This window comes from Acanthopagrus latus, chromosome 21 (assembly GCF_904848185.1).
Source record: "Acanthopagrus latus isolate v.2019 chromosome 21, fAcaLat1.1, whole genome shotgun sequence".
Classification (NCBI taxonomy): Eukaryota; Metazoa; Chordata; class Actinopteri; order Spariformes; family Sparidae; genus Acanthopagrus; species Acanthopagrus latus.
In genome coordinates, this window is record NC_051059.1 from 25,669,407 (window position 1) to 25,689,294 (window position 19,888).

The window sequence follows — 19,888 nt, forward strand, 5'->3', positions numbered from 1 at the left end:
CCCTCTTTCATTACTACCATTTAGATGCCCTTGAGCAAGGCAGTTAACCCCAGACAGCCTCAGTGGCCAAAAGGTCAGAGTGAAGTGGAATTTGATTTATTTTGAGTGAACGCAAAGGAAGCTGTGATGTCTCACCAGAGAGACGTCACTTCTGTTTGGATCCTTGAAGTAAAACGCAATTTCAGACCCGACAACCTCAGAGGAGCCGACACGTGTGCCGCTGTCGGGACGACTTCCACCTCCAGACCACGACCCGTCCACTGGGGAGTGAAGGGATGGGCGGGGGTGGGACTGGGGAGTTAAATGCCTTGCTCAAGGTCCCTGTGAAAGCTGTGGTGACACCTGAATGTTTATAATTCCTGCCGCCGTTTCACCCCCCACCCCCCTGCGGCGAGAGGCTCCGGAGGAGGAAGGGATGATGCGTGGAAAATCAAAAAATTAGGTCAAAGTCTGCTGGATGCGAGGAAGCTTTGCATCCGCTGCCGGCGAGCGTTTACAACGTCAGCTGAGCATGTAAATAATGCAATGGGGCATCTGACCCCATTTCCCCCCCCAGACGCACTTGTTTACATTGGAGCATCTCTGAGCCGGCGGTTTACATAAAACATTTTTTTTTAAAAGCAGGAGAAAGGGAATGTGTGTCACCTTTTTTCCCATCCTCCCCCTCCTCGTTTTCCTCTCAGCTCAGATCCTTCTGAAACCTGCAGCAGCAGCAGTGGAAACATTAAAATGCGATGTGTGCATTAGCAGTCAGCTGTTAAAATCTCTTCCTCTCTCTCCCTCTGTGCCTTTCCTTTCCTTTCCTTTCCTTTCCTTTCCTTTCTTTCTTTCTCTCTCCATACATGGCTGAGCTCCGCAAAGCCTCCAGACTCCATGAGAAACGGGGAAAACACTGCTCGCAGGCAGCTGAAATATGACACTATGATACTCTCCAGGCTGAGAGTGAGTCTGCAGCAATGTGACATATCAATCTGAAAAAAGAAAGAGAAGGAGGGAGGAGGAAGGAGGGAGGAGGACTAATGAGAAAATCAATACCAAAGCTGCATTACAGCGTCTTGCACAAGAAGCCAATATATGCTCGGGTGTTATGGAGAGAAGTTGGAGTATAATGGAAATCATTCATCCTCCTGCTCATGTGAACAGTGTGTCTGGTAACAGCTGCACGCTCGCTGCACATAATCTAAGCAGCATGCAGAGCTGCTGCTGCTGCTGCTGCTGCTGCTGCTGCTGGACGGGGTTTTCCAAAATGACAATGAGAACACACACACCAAAAAAAAAAAAAAAAAAAAAAAATCAACTTCTAATCGATGAAACCCAAAGATAAATCCTCCGTAATATTCCCACGATATTCCCTCTGTAACGTCTCTCTGGTGCTCAGCAGAGACTTCTGAGTGGACGTCATGATGGTGTTTATCTGCTGCGAGTCAACTAATCAACAAAAACTTCTATTTTAGTCAAGAATCAATTGTTTATAAGGCCAATTTATTAAATCCAACTGAGCACCTGCAGTTTTTTGGCTGTTTTTTTGGGGGGTTTGGAGACGAATTTTGAATTTTGAAGACATGTGAGGACACTTTAATCTAAATAACAGATCAAATTTCTCAGTGTTCAGTTTTCAGTTCTCAATTTCTGCTGTTTTAAATCACTGTGACGTGAATATGTTGGGTTGGCAATCAGCAAAAAGCAAAAAAAAAAAAAAAGGCTTGTTTTTATGATAATTAAGTAATAAATTAAATAAAAGCAATAAAAAGATGCATTTCTCCTGATATTATCATAACAGTCCTGTTGTTTTGTTTCATGCATGGTAAAGATTTCAGCTTTAACATAAAGTATTATGGATTATACTCCCACCATGATACCTGGTGGCTGTTTCCAGACTGATGTGGTGCTCAGGTGTGATTTCACTTTACTTATTAAAATCTGTGCATTCAGTTTTAATGCTAAACACATGAAGTAATCTTGTATTAGATATCATGGGAACACTTGAGTCCCTCCACATCGTGCCCAGGCTGTTTCCACTCCGCTGCCACACCACCACAACACCACATCCCTGCATCCAGAACCGAGCCGGACCCACCGGAGCCGTCAGAACAGCAGCATGCGTCTCACACAGTCTCTCTGCACAGTTGGACTTGAACTTGTGGCAGAAGGAGCTCAACACGTCTGAAAACGAGTCCGTCCACCGAACAGCCCGAGAGAGCAGCAGCAGCAGCAGCAGCAGCGGAGCCGGGCAGAGAGCCTCCGAGCTCCGCGGTGAAACCCAAGTACTCACCCTCCGATAACTCCAGCTCCAGCTCCGCCAGTTTGGCCCGCACCTCCGCAGGGAGCGGTACCGGGTCCCGGTCCGCCATTCCGCCGTTAGAAACCGACTTATATCTCTGTTTTCCGCCTGTTTCTCCCGCTTTTCTCTCTTCAGGCTTCTCCCGAAACCCCCAAAAAATCCAAAGTCAGTCAGCCGGAGTGTGTCGCACTCTGTGCGGCCGCAGCGCTGTGAGGCTCCGACACCAACGGCAAGCTGCAAACAACATGGCGCTTCTTCTTCCGGTGCTATTATTTACAAAATAAAAGCATGGCGGGACGATGGATAACTTCCACACACTGCTGCTGATATACCTCATGTTTATGTTGTTTTCTACCCAGACAAAATGTCTTCATCATCATCATCATCATCATCATCCCCTTCTTCTTCTTTTTCTTCTTTTCATTCTTCATCATTGTCTCTTTCCTCTTCTCCATGTGCTCCTTCTTCTTCTTCTTCTTCTTTTCATTTGTCATCATCATCATCAGCAGCAGCAGCAGCAGCATCTCTTTCGTTCTGCTTCTTCATCATCATCATCATCTTCTTCTTTTCATTCTTCATCATCATCTTCTTCTTCTTCTCCATTTTCTTCTTCACCATCATCATCATCACCTTCTTCTTCTTCTTCTCCGTCTTCTTTTCATTCTTCATCATCATCTTTTACCTCACCATTATCTTCTTCTTCTTCATGATGTCTAGACATGTTTTAATAACGGTGGTTAAAAGTCTAAAGATTTCTTCATCATCATCATCATCATCATCATCTTATTTTCTTCTTCTCTACTTCTCCTCCATTAACATATCACATTATAAGGAGTGAGTTTGATTTGACATTTCAATATTTTGTAGGTGGACATGTAACACCATCATCACAAAATCAAGCCAAACTTCAACACTTTGTTTTGAAGTAATTTCCATTTTGGTACATTCATTTTACTGTGTTAAAGATGTTATTGTTGGTTTAGACAGTCGATACCAATGACTTCTCTGGTATATATGTGTACCCAGCTGTCAGGAGCTGCAGCATGAAAAATAAACAACTGACAGACAAGAGCGAATAGCTAGCAAATGCTTTTACTTTGAAGGTAACCTCACCCAGCTTCCTGTGAGCTGCTTGTTGATTGTGGCAGACTTGATGCACCTCACAGGTAGCAGAGACTGTAGGTGACTTCGGACATGATGACAAAGATCAATAACACAACCCTCACACATCCAACACTCCATCTTCATCGACTGCAGAGAAAAGTAGTGATCTCTGATGATCAGTCTTTGAGGGAAAATATTAAAAAAACTGCTTTTGATCAAGCTGAAAAAAAAATAACCATCAGAGGGCGCCAGACCACATTAATCTATCTATCTATCTATCTATCTATCTATCTATCTATCTATCTATCTATCTATCTATCTATCTATCTATCAGTCGATGGATTTGATATTTGATATTTTAACTATCAGTGTTGTAAAAAGTACACAAAAGCCACTTGTCACTTATAAAAATACTTGTAGTGTCTGATATTATTACTGTAAATCATACATGTATTTTTGATTATCATACAGATTTAGATTTTAAAAAACGATTGAATATGAAATCTGGTAAATCAATAGGAAATATATAACCATGCAATGCTCAGCATTTTTCTGATTATCAGAATTAACGTTTGCTTTTTACTCCAATAAAAAAATGCAACTCAATTCAAATCCTGGCTGCCTACATTACCCACAATGCAACGTATCCACTGAGCGACATCACTGCAGCTTCCTCTGCAGCCGCAAAGGTTTTTATGATACTTTTTTCCATATATGCAGTAAAACCCCCCAAGACCTGTAAACACACTTTAATGTGGAAAATTGGTGGAGTTACCCTTTAAATCTGTTCAGGTTAAATATCAAAATGTTCACATTCGACTTTTCTTCAGACTTCTCATCATTTCTGATCCCTGAAGCCGATTCGACACACAGAAACATAGTTAGAGATGGAAGAAAACTAACTTTTATATTCGACCACTGGGGGGCGCCATTGTTCTGACCTTGCGTCTCACAGGTTCATGAAATCTGTACAAACAGTCTAAATTATGTCTGGGCTTGGACGGGTCACTTCCTGTAGACTTGTTGCCATGGTGAGGAGAGGCGAAATAGCTTTAGAGTTGCTGACAGAGAGGATTTTGATTGGACAGAACCAGGCTAGCTGTTTCCACCTATTTCCAGTCTTTAGGCTAAGCTAAGCTAAGCTAAGCTAAGCTAAGCTAAGCTAATGCTCGATTAGATTTAACTCTTGGCAGGAAGGCAAATGGCTTATTTCTCGAACATATCAGAGAATTCCTTCTGAGGATGAATGTTTCATCTTAATGATTCGACTGATCAATAAATCGACTTTAACTCGTCTGTACATTACAGTTTGCATTATCTGCCACTAGGGGTCGCTCTGATGAAACAGAGCAGTAGTGTGGCATCATCATCGTCAAATAAACACCATTGCAAAAAAAAAAAAAAGAATAAATTGTACGTGACTCAGAATGAAATGTTCAGACACAAATTCATGTTTTGAAATCGTATTCATGTTATTTTTATCATGTTCCCCGACATCTTCCTGACTCTGACTCTCTGCAGGCAGGTACAGCGACAGGTGACCTTCAGTGAACCTGAAGATTTCTCGGTTTTAACATTTTTGATAACATTGGTAAAAAACTCAACCCAAATACAGAACAAATTTGTGGTTGATGTCAAACATTTTCCTGAGCGGAGCAGCTTTAGCCTCCACTACATCTCTGGCAGCAGGATGACGGCGCCCTCTGGTGTCCTGCAGCAGTTTTCACAGTTCACTTGTTCACCTGCTGTGATGTTCACTGCAGGAAGACATGTGGAAACTTCACTGAGCCTTTGGCAGCTTCAAACAACATCAGTAAAGACACATTTAAATATATGTAACATCACACTGAGTCACTTTGTTCACAGGAGTCACAGCCTGGAACACTGATGATGCATTCAGGTCACACGGGAAAGATGGGAGAGAAGAGTTTCACCTTCACAGATATTATTCACATCAGCTCTCAGCTTGTAAATAGTATTTAGGAATCTGAGGTTTGAGGGTTTTTAAGTTCTCTGACTTCTAGAATTATGATTCAACAACGTGGAAATACTTGTAACCAAATGTGAAGAATAATTAATTCATTTGATGATTTTCTGACGGCTTCAGCTCTGAACATGAACTGTGAACTTTGTGGTGTTTCAGGAGGAAAACTGCCTCAGTTATTCTCTCATGTTAGTGTCACATGTTCTCCATCAGCTCTGTGTGAGATCCTGGAATGAAGACGACAAGAAAAGACTTTGTTCATGTTGGTTTATTCATGATGTAAAGCTTCAGTTTGTTCACACGTCCCATCAGTAAAGTCTGTTCAATGATTTCACTTCATCCACACAATCAGTTTGTTTGAATCTCAGCTACGTACAAGAACACAATAAATGATCTTCCTCACATATTATTGAATTTGTGTGACGATCGGAACACCGACAGCTTTTGTTCTGACAAACAAATAAATGTAAATGTGATTCTAGGTGAATTTAAAACTGTACAGAGTGATGAGAACTGAATATGTAGGATAAATGAAGCTCTGCTGCTTTCTCTCTTTAGACTCATGCAGTGGAAGAGAAACAACAACATGCAAACACATCAGTACAAATATTCAACACACATTTAGAGCTCAGAGAAGTTTATATCTTCATGCAGACAAATGTCAGTTCAGCTGAACAAAAGTCATGATGAGCAGTGAGAGCCTCCATGGTTAAACAGACACAGGAAGGAGCGCCACCTAAAGACACTCAGACATTTACACAACAACAGATGACAAGATCTCAAAGTACCACCCACAATGTTTGATTGACAGGTGAAGACACCACACAGCAATCAGCCAGAAACATGAAGACAGAATAAGTTTAAGAGTTAAAACTCTAAATTTAACTCACTGACCCTTAAATGACTTCTGTCTATTTGAGTTTACAGAACTCAGCAGTGGTGTCAGAATAAACCCACAGTCCAGCACAGAGCGGCTGAGTGAATGTGGTCTGGACTCTGTGGAGGAGAGTCATGGTGTCAGAGATGCTGTAGAAGGACAGAATACCTGCACTGTGATCCAGGTACACTCCAACTCTGCAGGACAGAGGACCTGAGACGGGAGTTTGGACTTTGTTGTGATAAAAACTACGACTGTCGTCACCACAATCTAATGACCAAGATTTGTCATTTCGTCCAAATCCACTCACACATCCTGCTCTGCTGATATCCTTGTATGCAACAGCTACTTCAGCTCCTCTTCCTCTCCACTTCACCTCCCAGTAACAACGTCCAGTCAGACTCTCTCTGCTCAGGACCTGAACACTCCCAGTGAATCTGTCTGGATGACTAGAATAAGACTGTTTTTCATTCATTCTTTTTGCTTTTCTGTTCCTCTCAGATAATAACAGCCGTGTGTGTGCTGTGTTTGGATCCAGTGTGATTTCACGTGAATATCTTAAGAATCCAGCTCTGGTCTCAGGCTCTGGTTGTGGGTTTGACAGTAAAACATCCACTTGAGTCACTGTCAGTGAGATGTTGGTCCATGTGTCTCTCAGGACGTCCTGTAGTTTGTCTCTGAGCTCTGACACAGCTGCTGTCACATCCTCAAAGTACTTGAGAGGACGGATGTTGATGCTGGATGAGTGTGTAGACTCACTGAGTGCTGACAGTGAGGGGTAGTTGTGTAGAAACTGGTTGTGATCCTCTGTGTGTGAGAGCTTCTTCAGCTCAGCGTCTTTCCTCTTCAGCTCAGTGATCTCCTGCTCCAGCTTCTCCTGAAGCTCTTTGACTCGACTCACTTCAGCTTGCTGCTTGGATCTTAACCTGCTTCTTCACATCAGAGCGTCTTTTTCTGCATGAGACGGATCATCTCATTGACAATCTTCTCACTGTGCTCCACTGCTTTATCAGCAGAGCCATTGATGGCCTCCACCTCCTGTTGAAGCAGCTTCACATCTTCCTCTCTGTCCTGGATTCTCTGCTGGATGTTGTGTTGACTCCCCTCCAGCTCTCTCTGCCTCTCAGTCCTCTCTGCTGCAGCTGACACTGTGTCGTGGCCTTTATGTTCGTCCACAGAGCAGAGATAACAGATACACTGCTGATCAGTACGGCAGAACATCTTCATCACCTCATCGTGACGAGAGCAGATGTTCTCCTGGAGCTTCTCTGACGGCTCCACCAGCTTGTGTTTCTTTAAAGGAGCTGCTTCATAATGAGGCTGAAGATGTTTCTCACAGTAAGAGGCTGCACAGGATAAACAGGACTTGACAGCTCTCAGTTTCCTCCCAGTGCAGACATCACAGGCCACATCTTCAGCTCCAGCATAGCAGAGATCAGCAGCAGCAGCTTGGAGTCCAGTCTTCTTCAGCTCCTCCACTAAATATGCTAACATGGTGCTTTTCACCAGGACAGGCCTCGGTGTGAAGCTCTGCCTGCACTGAGGGCAGCTGTGGGTTTTCTTCTCATCCTCTGTGTCCCAGTAGCTTTGAATACAGTTCCTGCAGTAGCTGTGTCCACAGGGAATAGTCACCGGATCCTTCAGTAGATCCAAACAGACGGAACAGCAGAACTTTTCTCGGTCCAGCTGATTGTTTTGCTGCGCCATCTCACCTCCGAGTGTCAAAGACTGTCTGAGTTTCACTTCCTGATAACTGAAACTGGTCTGAGCTCTGATCTGAACATGTTTCTGCAGTGAACGGGGCTCGTCAGCTCTCTCACTTCATGGTTACACCCATTTTCAAAGTGCAGATCTGAAGGGGAGGGAACAAGGAAATCTAGTGACAGAGTGGAGCTGCTGTGTTTGAGAGCAGGAAGAAGAAGGAGGGCTGATCCAGCTGTGACTCACTCAGGAGGAGGAGCAGCTCTGTGACACTGAACTTTGTTCGGTTGTTTACAACAAAGCGTCAGTTAAAACCTGCTCCACATTTGAGAACATAAAAGTTTTTAGTTGTAAAATATTTCTGGGCTCCTCAGGCTTTGCTGACGGCTCCATAGTTCTCTAACTCTTCCTCAGATTGTGTCCAGTTTTATTTTCTTGCTCATGAACACAGTCGACCTTCAGCAGGGAGTTATCAAACCAGCCTGTCATAAAACGTTCAGGTCGCTGGAATATAATGTTCTCATGTTTAATGATTAACATTTGGCCTGTATTCATTCTGTCATTTAAACATGAACAGGTTCTGGAGTTTCTCTGCTGCTGAGATCTAGTGGCCTTTTTGCTCAGAGTGAATGTTTACAGAACAAATTCAACTTCAACAAAAGACAGAAATTATCGTTGGAATAAAAATGTGTTGTTTGTTCATATTGTGGAAAAAGGACACCAAATACTCTACGAGACAGCTGCTGGTGTTTGTTGTTTGTGGTGGTCGACCTCAGTGAAGGGCCCGGCTGCCGGCTCGGGGAAGTTGGTGCCGTTTGTTACGTTTCCCCACAAAACAGAACCTGATGGACCGAGTCGCAGGTCGGGACACTAACAAAGCACTGAGGGGTCAAAGACAACTGGTCCCTCAGTGTCTAAAAGGAGGCGTGGGAATAAAACACACGACCGCCGGCTGATTCTATCAAAATGACAGATGAACAAAAGGATTGGACCTAGAAACCAGAGGAATTGTATGGAATCTGGAACAAAAGACAAACATGTCAAACACACTCGACTCAGACAGAAAACACAGAAAGCCGACTGATGGTGTCGACTCCCTGAAGACACACAACCAGCTGAGCAGGAGAACTGCAGCCCTCTTATATCGTCTCCCAGCGGACCGACTGCAGCCAGCTGAGGGAGAACATCACAGGTGGACCCAGCAGCTCCTGGTGACCCGGGACCTGGATCTGGAGAACGCTCTGTTCACATCAGGACCTTGGAGAATCCAGAACACCTCCCCCCGAAAAGACAACGAATCTAACAGGTCTGTTGAAAAAGCACCAAAAACAAAAAACTCCCACTTCAATTTAAACTCAGAAGGAAAATGTTGCCTACAGAATCCAAACGGATCAAGATGTTTGAACAGGCCTGAAAATCATATCATGTCCAGAACATCCAGTGGACAGCAGCACCCAGCACCGGGCCTCAGTCCAACACAGACTCAATCCAGACTCAGTCACAGTCACGATGCACAGACTGAATTACTTTTCACAAACAAAACAACGACTTGTTTAATCAGTGACCACACGGAACAAACAATCAGAGACTAAATCGTCCTTTTCCTTTGACCTGCTGGATTTCAAGCGGTGGTTCCTGCGAGGCGAACCTCCAGCAGACGAGCTGACGGTTAGTGAGAACTGATCGCTGCAGGAACAACGAAGAGTTCTGGTCGGTGTGAACCAGCAGAGGGTCGGAGGTCCAGACAGAGATTTGGAAAAGCTCTAAAGCCGACACCAAAGCTGGTGTCTCCTTCTCAATGAAAGAGGAAATAAATGACTGTTGTTGGAGATGTGTTTCCTCACGTGATCACAGACAAACATTTGATTTCCATCTTCATCTTAAAATGATTCAAATGTGAGTGTTAGTCGTAAAGAAAAGTGAAGTTTGGACTAAAATGTTCAAACACAAAATGGTCAACCTGAACTTCAGCAGGTGGAAGTCTGTGTGAGCTGAACATTCAGACAGCGTCAGTGGACAGAGAGAGAGAACTAATCTGTTGTTTGGACATTAAAGCCTGTAAACGTCTTCTGAAAGACGCCTGAAATAAAGATATGAGCCTGGAAATTAGCAGAATACGTCTCCTTTAACTAAAAGCGGCAGACAAAGTGAGCGGAGCAGCTTTAACCTCCACTACATCTCTGGCAGCAGGATGACGGCGCCCTCTGGTGTCCTGCAGCAGTTTTCACAGTTCACTTGTTCACCTGCTGTGATGTTCACTGCAGGAAGACATGTGGAAACTTCACTGAGCCTTTGGCAGCTTCAAACAACATCAGTAAAGACACATTTAAATATATGTAACATCACACTGAGTCACTTTGTTCACAGGAGTCACAGCCTGGAACACTGATGCTGCATTCAGGTCACACGGGAAAGATGGGAGAGAAGAGTTTCACCTTCACAGATATTATTCACATCAGCTCTCAGCTTGTAAATAGTATTTAGGAATCTGAGGTTTGAGGGTTTTTAAGTTCTCTGACTTCAAGAATTATGATTCAACAACGTGGAAATACTTGTAACCAAATGTGAAGAATGATTAATTAATTTCATGATTTTCTGTCGGCTTCAGCTCTGAACATGAACTGTGAACTTTGTGGTGTTTCAGGAGGAAAACTGCCTCAGTTATTCTCTCATATTAGTGTCACATGTTCTCCATCAGCTCTGTGTGAGACCCTGGAATGAAGACGACAAGAAAAGACTTTGTTCATGTTGGTTTATTCATGATGTAAAGCTTCAGTTTGTTCACACGTCCCATCAGTAAAGTCTGTTCAGTGATTTCACTTCATCCACACAATCACTTTGTTTGAATCTCAGCTACGTACAAGAACACAATAAATGATCTTCCTCACATATTATTGAATTTGTGTGACGATCGGAACAACAACAGCTTTTGTTCTGACAAACAAATAAATGTAAATGTGATTCTAGGTGAATTTAAAACTGTACAGAGTGATGAGAACTGAATATGTAGGATAAATGAAGCTCTGCTGCTTTCTCTCTTTAGACTCATGCAGTGGAAGAGAAACAACAACATGCAAACACATCAGTACAAATATTCAACACACATTTAGAGCTCAGAGAAGTTTATATCTTCATGCAGACAAACGTCAGTTCAGCTGAACAAAAGTCATGATGAGCAGTGAGAGCCTCCATGGTTAAACAGACACAGGAAGGAGCGCCACCTAAAGACACTCAGACATTTACACAACAACAGATGACAAGATGTCAAAGTACCGCCCACAATGTTTGATTGACAGGTGAAGACACCACACAGCAATCAGCCACAAACATGAAGACAGAATAGTTTAAGAGTTAAAACTCTGAATTTAACTCACTGACCCTTAAATGTCTATTTCAGTTTAATGAACTCAGCAGTGGATCCAACATAAACATAAACTCCAGCACAGAGCGGCTGAGTGAATGTGGTCTGGACTCTGTGGAGGAGAGTCATGGTGTCAGAGACGCTGTAGAAGGACAGAATACCTGCACTGTGATCCAGGTACACTCCAACTCTGGAGGACTGAGGACCTGAGACGGGAGTGTGGACATTGTTGTGATAAAAACTACGACCGTCTTCATCACAATCTAATGACCAAGATTTGTCATTTCGTCCAAATCCACTCACACATCCTGCTCTGCTGATATTCTTGTATGCGACTGCTACATCAACTCTTCCTCTTCTGCACTCCACCTCCCAGTAACAACGTCCAGTCAGACTCTCTGTACTCAGGACCTGAAGATATGAAGTGAATCTGTCTGGGTCATCAGAATAAGGCTGATGTTGACTTACTTTTCTGTTCCCCTCAGATAATAACAGCTGTGTGTTTGCTGTGTTTGGATCCAGTGTGATTTCACGTGAATATCTTAAGAATCCAGCTCTGGTCTCAGGCTCTGGTTGTGGGTTTGACAGTAAAACATCCACTTGAGTCTCTGTCAGTGAGATGTTGGTCCATGTGTCTCTCAGGACGTCCTGTAGTTTGTCTCTGAGCTCTGACACAGCTGCTGTCACATCCTCAAAGTAGTTGAGAGGACGGATGTTGATGCTGGATGAGTGTGTAGACTCACTGAGTGCTGACAGTGAGGGGTAGTTGTGTAGAAACTGGTTGTGATCCTCTGTGTGTGAGAGCTTCTTCAGCTCAGCGTCTTTCCTCTTCAGCTCAGTGATCTCCTGCTCCAGCTTCTCCTGAAGCTCTTTGACTCGACTCACTTCAGTTTCCTGCTGGGATCTGACCTGCTGCTTCACATCAGAGCGTCTTTCCTCCATGAGACGGATCAGCTCGGAGAAGATCTTCTCACTGTGCTCCACTGCTTTATCAGCAGAGCCATTGATGGCCTCCACCTCCTGTTGAAGCAGCTTCACATCTTCCTCTCTGTCCTGGATTCTCTGCTGGATGTTGTGTCGACTCCCCTCCAGCTCTCTCTGCCTCTCAGTCCTCTCTGCTGCAGCTGACACTGTGTCGTGGCCTTTATGTTCGTCCACAGAGCAGAGATAACAGATACACTGCTGATCAGTACGGCAGAACATCTTCATCACCTCATCGTGACGAGAGCAGAAGTTCTCCTGGAGCTTCTCTGACGGCTCCACCAGCTTGTGTTTCTTTAAAGGAGCTGCTTCATAATGAGGCTGAAGATGTTTCTCACAGTAAGAAACCAAACAGACCTGACAGGACTTGACAGCTCTCAGTTTCCTCCCAGTGCAGACATCACAGGCCACATCTTCAGCTCCAGCATAGCAGAGATCAGCAGCAGCAGCTTGGAGTCCAGTCTTCTTCAGCTCCTCCACTAAATCTGCTAACATGGTGCTTTTCACCAGGACAGGCCTCGGTGTGAAGCTCTGCCTGCACTGAGGGCAGCTGTGGGTTTTCTTCTCATCCTCTTTGTCCCAGTAGCTTTGAATACAGTTCCTGCAGTAGCTGTGTCCACAGGGAATAGTCACCGGATCCTTCAGTGGATCCAAACAGACGGAACAGCAGAACTTTGCTCGGTCCAGCTGATGGTTTTGCTGCGCCATCTCACCTCTGAGTCGCAATGACTGTCTGTTTCTGCAGTGAACGGGGCTCGTCAGCTCTCTCACTTCATGGTTACACCTATTTTCAAACAGCTGATCTGAAGGGGAGGGAACAAGGAAATCTAGTGACAGAGTGGAGCTGCTGTGTTTGAGAGCAGGAAGAAGAAGGAGGGCTGATCCAGCTGTGACTCACTCAGGATGAGGAGGTTTGAGAGAGATGCTGTGTGTTTACTCTCTGGTCAGCAGGATGACGGCGCCCTCTGGTGGCCTGCATCAGTTTTCACAGTTCACTTGGTAACCTGCTGTGATGTTCACTGCAGGAAGACCTGTGGAAACACACATTTGTAGTCCATTGAAAGCAACGAGTGACAGAAATCTATTCCTCTTCAGCGACGGGCTGAAAAAAGCTGTTCTGCTCTGAACTTTGTGGTGTTTTCTGTTTTTATTCCTCTTTCCTTCTTATACATTTGTTGACCAGCTCCACACACATATTCTTGTTTCCTCCCTCCTCACTGATTTCTGTGTGCAGATGGGTGTGACCATTATGTGACACAGCAGGAGCTGACGAGCCTGTTTCAGTGAAAATGAGCAACTGATTCGCAACTAAAGAAACTCAGGTTTTGTTTCAGTTCTCAGAAAGTGAAACTTAAGGTTCACTGCCGCACAGAGAGGAAGTTTTGTACACATCTTCACTATTAACACGGTGAGTTCATGTGGTTTAAAAGAATATATATATTCAAAACTAACATTCACGGGATTGACTGTTAATACAGAATCGTTTAAAACTGTAACATAACTGGTCAAATTCCTCAAAGTGTGTTTATTTTACCGTTTACGTGTTTGTTTACAGTTGTCTCTCTGTGATCTGCAGCGTGGTCTTGATCTGACGGCCTGAGATCGATTGCTCCTGTCTTCGCCTGTGTGTGTGTGCGGAGCGCTGCTGGTTGATGAAGTTGTGAACATCTTCTGATCAGAGCTGCGACTCTTTCTCCACCTTCTCAGGTATGTTGTGGGTCTTTAACAGAGTCACCGTGACGGTGACAGTCTGCCGACGTGTCAACACAAAGTCAGAGTGACGTTTTGAGCAATTCAGAGTTGAATTTAGTTGAGACTGACATAAAAAGTGCGTGAAACCCGCTCGTTACCTGAACCTGACCTGTACCTATGCCGCCATTTTGTGTCAAAGTACACACACTGAAATATGTTTTTCACTCTTTGTGCATGTTTCATGCGCTGAAGTGAGTTTTGTGACATTTTAATGTGCTGATTTTCTTCTTGACAATTAACTGAGTGAAAGTAAATACTCACGATGTTCTGAATTAAGTACATTTACCCAAGTTCTGAACTCAAATATAGTTTTGAGGAACTTTTATTTGAGTATTTTTATTTTCTGGCACTTCCATTCCCACATTAATGTAATAATTGTAGTTACTAGTTACTTCTCAGGTTACATAATGCATATGCACACAGAGGATCACAACCAGTATATATATATATATATATATATATATATATATATATATATATATATATATATATATATATATATATATATATATATATACATATATATATATATATATATATATATATATATATATATATATATATATATACATATATAGATTAGGCTTTTTTGTGAAGAGACTTCACTGTATCACTATCATGATCTCTTTTTTAGGGGCGTCACGCTCTCGCAGCTGCTCTGAGAGGTGAGCTGTCGCAGAGAAGACTTCAGCTGGACTTCTTTTGTTCCATCTGTCTGAGTCTCCTCGAGGACACGGCGTCTGTTCCCGTAGTATTAAAGCAGTATTATTAAAACAGTATTAAAACCCTCTGTGGACGAACATAAAGGCCACGACACAATGTCAGCTGCAGCGGAGAGGACTGAGAGGCAGAGAGAGCTGGAGGGGAGTCGACACAACATCCAGCAGAGAATCCAGGACAGAGAGGAAGATGTGAAGCGGCTTCAACAGGAGGTGGAGGCCATCTCACTGACTGAAACTCAACTGGGTGTTTTACTGCCACATCCAGAGCCCGGGACCCGAGCAGACTTCTTAAAATATTCGCATGAAGTCACGTTGGATCCAAACACAGTAAACACACAGCTGTTATTGTCTGAGGGGAACAGAAAAGCAACTTTAATGAGAGACGAACAGTTTTATTCTGATCACCCAGACAGATTCATTCGATGGCGGCAGGTCCTGAGTAGAGAGAGTCTGACTGGACATTGTTACTGGGAGGTGGAGTGGAGCAGGAAAAGAGTTATAATGGCAGTAACATACAAGAGTATCAGCAGAGCAGGCTCCATGAACGAGTGCGCACTTGGATTTAACGACAAGTCTTGGGCGTTGGAGTGTAACTGCAGTAATAGTTATAAATTCAGACACAACGGCATCAAAACTCCCGTCTCAGGTCCTCTGTCCTTCAGACTTGGAGTGTACCTGGACCACAGTGCAGGTATTCTGTCCTTCTACAGCATCTCTGACACCATGACTCTCCTCCACAGAGTCCAGACCACATTCACTCAGCCGCTCTATGCTGGACTCTGGTTTAGTGGTTATAATGGAGCCACTGCTGAGTTCTGTGAGCTGAAGTAGATGAGCGATTGTAAGCTGTTCTTTATTCTCTGTATCAGTCATAACTAACATGTTAACTCTGTAGATGTGATATTTCTTATATATCCACCATTGTAGGGTCTAATCATGACCAGATGTGGGCGAGTTACTCAGATCCTTAACTGAAGAAAAGTCATCATAAAGACAAGACAACAAATGTTTTGCATGCAAATTCCTGTTTCAAGCAAAGTACAGAGGTGTTATCAGTAAAATATACTGAATAAAAGTTCCATGTCTCCTGCGACTGATGTATTATTCTTTGTGTTCACTTGAATTGTTGTTGTTGAAATGAAGTCATCAGAGTAGTTTAGAGGGCGAGTCTCATTAGACGTCTGAAACATGATTATTAGGCCACACAGCTTTTTGTACACAAGATCAGAAGCCAGAAACTGTTAGAAACAAGTGGTTTGATCACAGGAAACACATTGTATTTATTGTATTGTCAGTTAAGCATTCTTTTATTCTCTGTTAGCTTCCTAATGGTCATCGTCATCTCACCTTTACTGGCCAGAACCCGTCTATCCAGTCTCCCCTCCTCTATGCATGCAAATTGTGTCTTTCAGCCTGTTGAGAGCAAACATTCATTTTCTGTATGACTTGTTTAAATGCATGAAACTTACATCCTTAAAACAACAATTAAACAACATAGTTTCATGACAATTTCTTAAATTACTGGAGCTTAATTTCTTTTTTTACAGCAGTTACTATTTGTATTTCATGGATGATAACTGTCCTGGAACTGCTGCAATCAATAAAAAAAATTTGATCAAACTGATTTGCTTGACAACTCAGTAACGCTGACAACGAGGGAGCCATCTCCAAACACCCTGAAACCATAAAAATAGTTTATAAACAGTTTAACAAATTATTAAAATGCTGGAAACAAGTGAATGTTAATTTGTTATCTTCGATCTATAAACAGGTCTGAAACTGAAAGCCTGAGATCGATTGCTTCTGCCGCCTAGTCCCGCCCTTCTGTGTCCTACAGTGCTCTGATTGGCTCGTAGTCATCGACTCGAACCACCTTGGCTTCCAATCACAAGGACGCGTAGTGACTACTAGCCAATCACAGCACAGCAGGGCGGGACAACACGGAACAACACAGAAAGTGGCGGCATATTTAAGCTTTGCTGAAGAAAACATCTCCACTCTCTTTCTGAGTCTTTCTCGACGTTCTTCAGGTATGTTGTGGAGAAACAGCGTTAACTTGAATTTACTAACTTGTTAACTTGTTGAAGGGTGTTAAGACGAGGTTAGTGTTACATTGTGAGGACGATTTAGATTAGTAGAGTGTGTGTATGTGTGAAACTGTTACCGACTGTAGCCGCCATTTTGTGCCGGCTGAAGTGAGTGTTTGGATAGTTTAAGCTAGTTTTTACATTGAAAGTAAAAGTTACATTATGTGGTGAATACTGTGAATACGTTTGTAACTTGAGTACAGTGCCTTTTGCTGTTTTCATTTGTATATCTGTAAGAAAGTATTCTTGTAATAATGACTGACAGACTGACCAGATAACCCTGGTCTTGCCAGTGGCTGGTCACCAGTGCTGGTGTTGCTGGTCTATGCTTTCCCAGCAGGGCACTTGCGATAAAAACAGCAAAAAGTAGTCATGGGGATTTCTCATTTTTCAGGAGAGCAACACTCTCAAACACAGCCAGAGGTGAAATGGCGCAGATAGGAGTTCAGCTGGAAGAGGAAGCGATTTCCTGTTCCATCTGTTTGGATCTACTGAAGGATCCGGTGACTATTCCCTGTGGACACAGCTACTGCATGAACTGTATTAAAGACCACTGGGACAAAGAGGATGAGAAGAAAACCCACAGCTGCCCTCAGTGCAGGCAGAGCTTCACACCGAGGCCTGTCCTGGTGAAAAGCACCATGTTAGCATTTTTGGTGGAGGAGCTGAAGAAGACTGGACTCCAAGCTGCTGCTGCTGATCTCTGCTATGCTGGACCTAAAGATGTGGCCTGTGATGTCTGCACTGGGAGGAAACGAAAAGCCCACAACTCCTGTCTGGTCTGTTTGACCTCTTACTGTAAGGAACATCTCCAACCACATCATGATGTACCTCCTTTAAAGAAACACAAGCTGGTGGAGCCGTCAGAGAAGCTCCAGGAGAACATCTGCTCTCGTCACGATGAGGTGATGAAGATGTTCTGCCGTACTGATCAGCAGTGTATCTGTTATCTCTGCCCAGTGGACGAACATAAAGGCCACGACACAGTGTCCGTTGCAGTAGAGAGGACTGAGAGGCAGAGAGAGCTGGAGGGGAGTCGACACAACATCCAGCAGAGAATCCAGGACAGAGAGGAAGATGTGAAGCTGCTTCAACAGGAGGTGGAGGCCATCAATGGCTCTGCTGATAAAGCAGTGGAGCACAGTGAGAAGATCTTCACCCAGCTGATCCGTCTCATGGAGAAAAGACGCGCTGATGTGAAGCAGCAGGTCAGATCCCAGCAGGAAACTGAAGTGAGTCGAGTCACAGAGCTTCAGGAGAAGCTGGAGCAGGAGATCACTGAGCTGAAGAGGAAAGACGATGAGCTGAAGAAGCTCTCACACACAGAGGATCACACCCAGTTTCTACACAACTACCCCTCACTGTCAGCACTCAGTGAGTCTACACACTCATCCAGCATCAAGATCCGTCCTCTCAAGTACTTTGAGGATGTGACAGCAGCTGTGTCAGAGCTCAGAGACAAACTACAGGACGTCCTGAGAGACACATGGACCAACATCTCACTGACAGTGACTCATGTGGATGTTTTACTGTCACAACCAGAGAACAAGATCAGAGCTGGATTCTTGAAATATTCACGTGAAATCACACTGGATCAAAACACAGCACACGCACATCTGTTACTATCTGAGGGAAACAGAAAAGTAGCATACGTGACTCAACCACAGTATTATTCTATGCACCCAGACAGATTCACTTACTGGTCTCAGGTCCTGAGTAGAGAGAATCTGACTGGACGTTGTTACTGGGAGGTGGAGTGGAAGGAAGGACGAGTTGATGTAGCAGTTGCATACAAGAGTATCAGCAGAGCAGGAAATGTGAGTGTGTTTGGACGAAATGACAAATCTTGGTCATTAGTTTGTGGCAATGACAGATATAAATTTTATCACAACAACGTCCAAACTCCCGTCTCAGGTCCTCGGTCCTCCAGAGTTGGAGTGCACCTGGATCACAGTGCAGGTATTCTGTCCTTCTACAGCGTCTCTGACACCATGACTCTCCTCCACAGAGTCCAGACCACATTCACTCAGCCGCTCTGTGCTGGACTTTATGTTTATTCTGACTCTGCTGAGTTCAGTAAACTCAAATCGACAGAAGTCATTTAAGAGACAGTGAGTTAAACTTATTCTGTCTTCATGTTTGTGACTGATTGTTGAGTTGTCTTCATCTGTCAATCAAACATTGTGGGTGGTACTTTGACATCTTGGAAGATCATTTATTGTGTTCTTGTACGTAGCTGAGATTCAAACAAAGTGATTGTGTGGATGAAGTGAAATCATTGAACAGACTTTACTGATGGGACGTGTGAACAAACTGAAGCTTTACATCATGAATAAACCAACATGAACAAAGTCTTTTCTTGTCGTCTTCATTCCAGGGTCTCACACAGAGCTGATGGAGAACATGTGACACTAACATGAGAGACCCTTTTAACTGGCCTCACTAGAGACTAAGAGTTTTCTTATCACTTCAGTTTTAAATAAGTTTTGTTCAGCCCTGACACGTGACACAAACAGATACAGTGTGATATTAGAGTCTATTCTTACTCCTATAGCCTCCTACAGACTGGCCCTTTACACGTTTAATTACTGGTACTGTTCTGAAGCTGCTCTGTGAAATTTGTATGTGAAAAAACAAGATAGTAGTCACAAGAGGGCGCCATCCTCCTCCTGACGGGGGATGTAAGCAAAGCTTAAAGCAAACTTTCTGAATGTGCTCATACATAATGGCCAACTCACATGTTAAAGAATAGTAGAACATGAATATTTTCCCAGTTGTACTTTAGCTAAAGACAATCTGAGATGAGTATTTACTGTATGCATTCCTTCCTTCCTTAAGTTCCTCCCCTCAGGGTTGATTCTCTGCTCCATGCTGAGGTTTCATGACGCTGGTTTTGGAGCTAAAGTGAATCAAGTTTTTTTTTTTTTTCACTTCATGACTTTGAGACACTGATCACATCCAATCACAGTGAAGATTACAGACACTTAAAACTTTTTAGAACAAGAAAGGAAGATTGTTACCAGAAGATTCAGAGCACA

At 43.5% G+C, this 19,888-nt stretch overlaps 4 protein-coding genes and 1 pseudogene across 9 annotated transcripts in view; 2 read left to right on the forward strand and 3 right to left on the reverse strand.

Moving 5' to 3' along the window:
* LOC119010800 (disco-interacting protein 2 homolog C) overlaps positions 1-2,534 on the reverse strand; it is a 158,864-nt gene extending 156,330 nt beyond the window's left edge. For 5 of the 6 annotated variants that reach the window (XR_005072063.1, XM_037083271.1, XM_037083273.1 and 2 more), the window contains exon 1: positions 2,273-2,534. Coding sequence is in view for 5 of the 6 variants with exons in the window: in XM_037083271.1 (XP_036939166.1) it covers positions 2,273-2,351 (79 nt within the window). In the remaining variant the exon portion in view is untranslated. The remainder of the gene's footprint in view (positions 1-2,272) is intronic. The other variant, XM_037083274.1, reaches the window with a different exon arrangement.
* Positions 2,535-5,475: 2,941 nt separating this feature from the next.
* LOC119010805 lies at positions 5,476-10,388 on the reverse strand (annotated as a pseudogene).
* Positions 10,389-10,538: 150 nt separating this feature from the next.
* On the reverse strand, positions 10,539-13,120 carry LOC119010806 (tripartite motif-containing protein 16-like). Its single transcript, XM_037083290.1, has one exon. The coding sequence runs from the start codon at positions 12,995-12,997 to the stop codon at positions 11,336-11,338; it is 1,662 nt and encodes a 553-aa protein (XP_036939185.1). The 5' UTR covers positions 12,998-13,120; the 3' UTR covers positions 10,539-11,335.
* Positions 13,121-13,859: 739 nt separating this feature from the next.
* Positions 13,860-15,856, forward strand: LOC119010807 (tripartite motif-containing protein 16-like protein). The gene is made up of 2 exons (XM_037083291.1): positions 13,860-13,996; positions 14,676-15,856. The coding sequence occupies exon 2, from the start codon at positions 14,860-14,862 to the stop codon at positions 15,592-15,594; it is 735 nt and encodes a 244-aa protein (XP_036939186.1). The 5' UTR covers positions 13,860-13,996; positions 14,676-14,859; the 3' UTR covers positions 15,595-15,856.
* Positions 15,857-16,691: 835 nt separating this feature from the next.
* LOC119010803 (tripartite motif-containing protein 16-like) lies at positions 16,692-19,204 on the forward strand. The gene is made up of 2 exons (XM_037083287.1): positions 16,692-16,793; positions 17,245-19,204. The coding sequence occupies exon 2, from the start codon at positions 17,279-17,281 to the stop codon at positions 18,953-18,955; it is 1,677 nt and encodes a 558-aa protein (XP_036939182.1). The 5' UTR covers positions 16,692-16,793; positions 17,245-17,278; the 3' UTR covers positions 18,956-19,204.
* Positions 19,205-19,888: the final 684 nt, after the last annotated feature.

Coding starts and splice junctions, on each gene's coding strand:
- LOC119010803 (XM_037083287.1), top strand. CDS start 17,279: ATGGCGCAGATAGGAGTTCAGCTGGAAGAGGAAGCGATTTCCTGTTCC.
- LOC119010807 (XM_037083291.1), top strand. CDS start 14,860: ATGTCAGCTGCAGCGGAGAGGACTGAGAGGCAGAGAGAGCTGGAGGGG.
- LOC119010806 (XM_037083290.1), bottom strand. CDS start 12,997: ATGGCGCAGCAAAACCATCAGCTGGACCGAGCAAAGTTCTGCTGTTCC.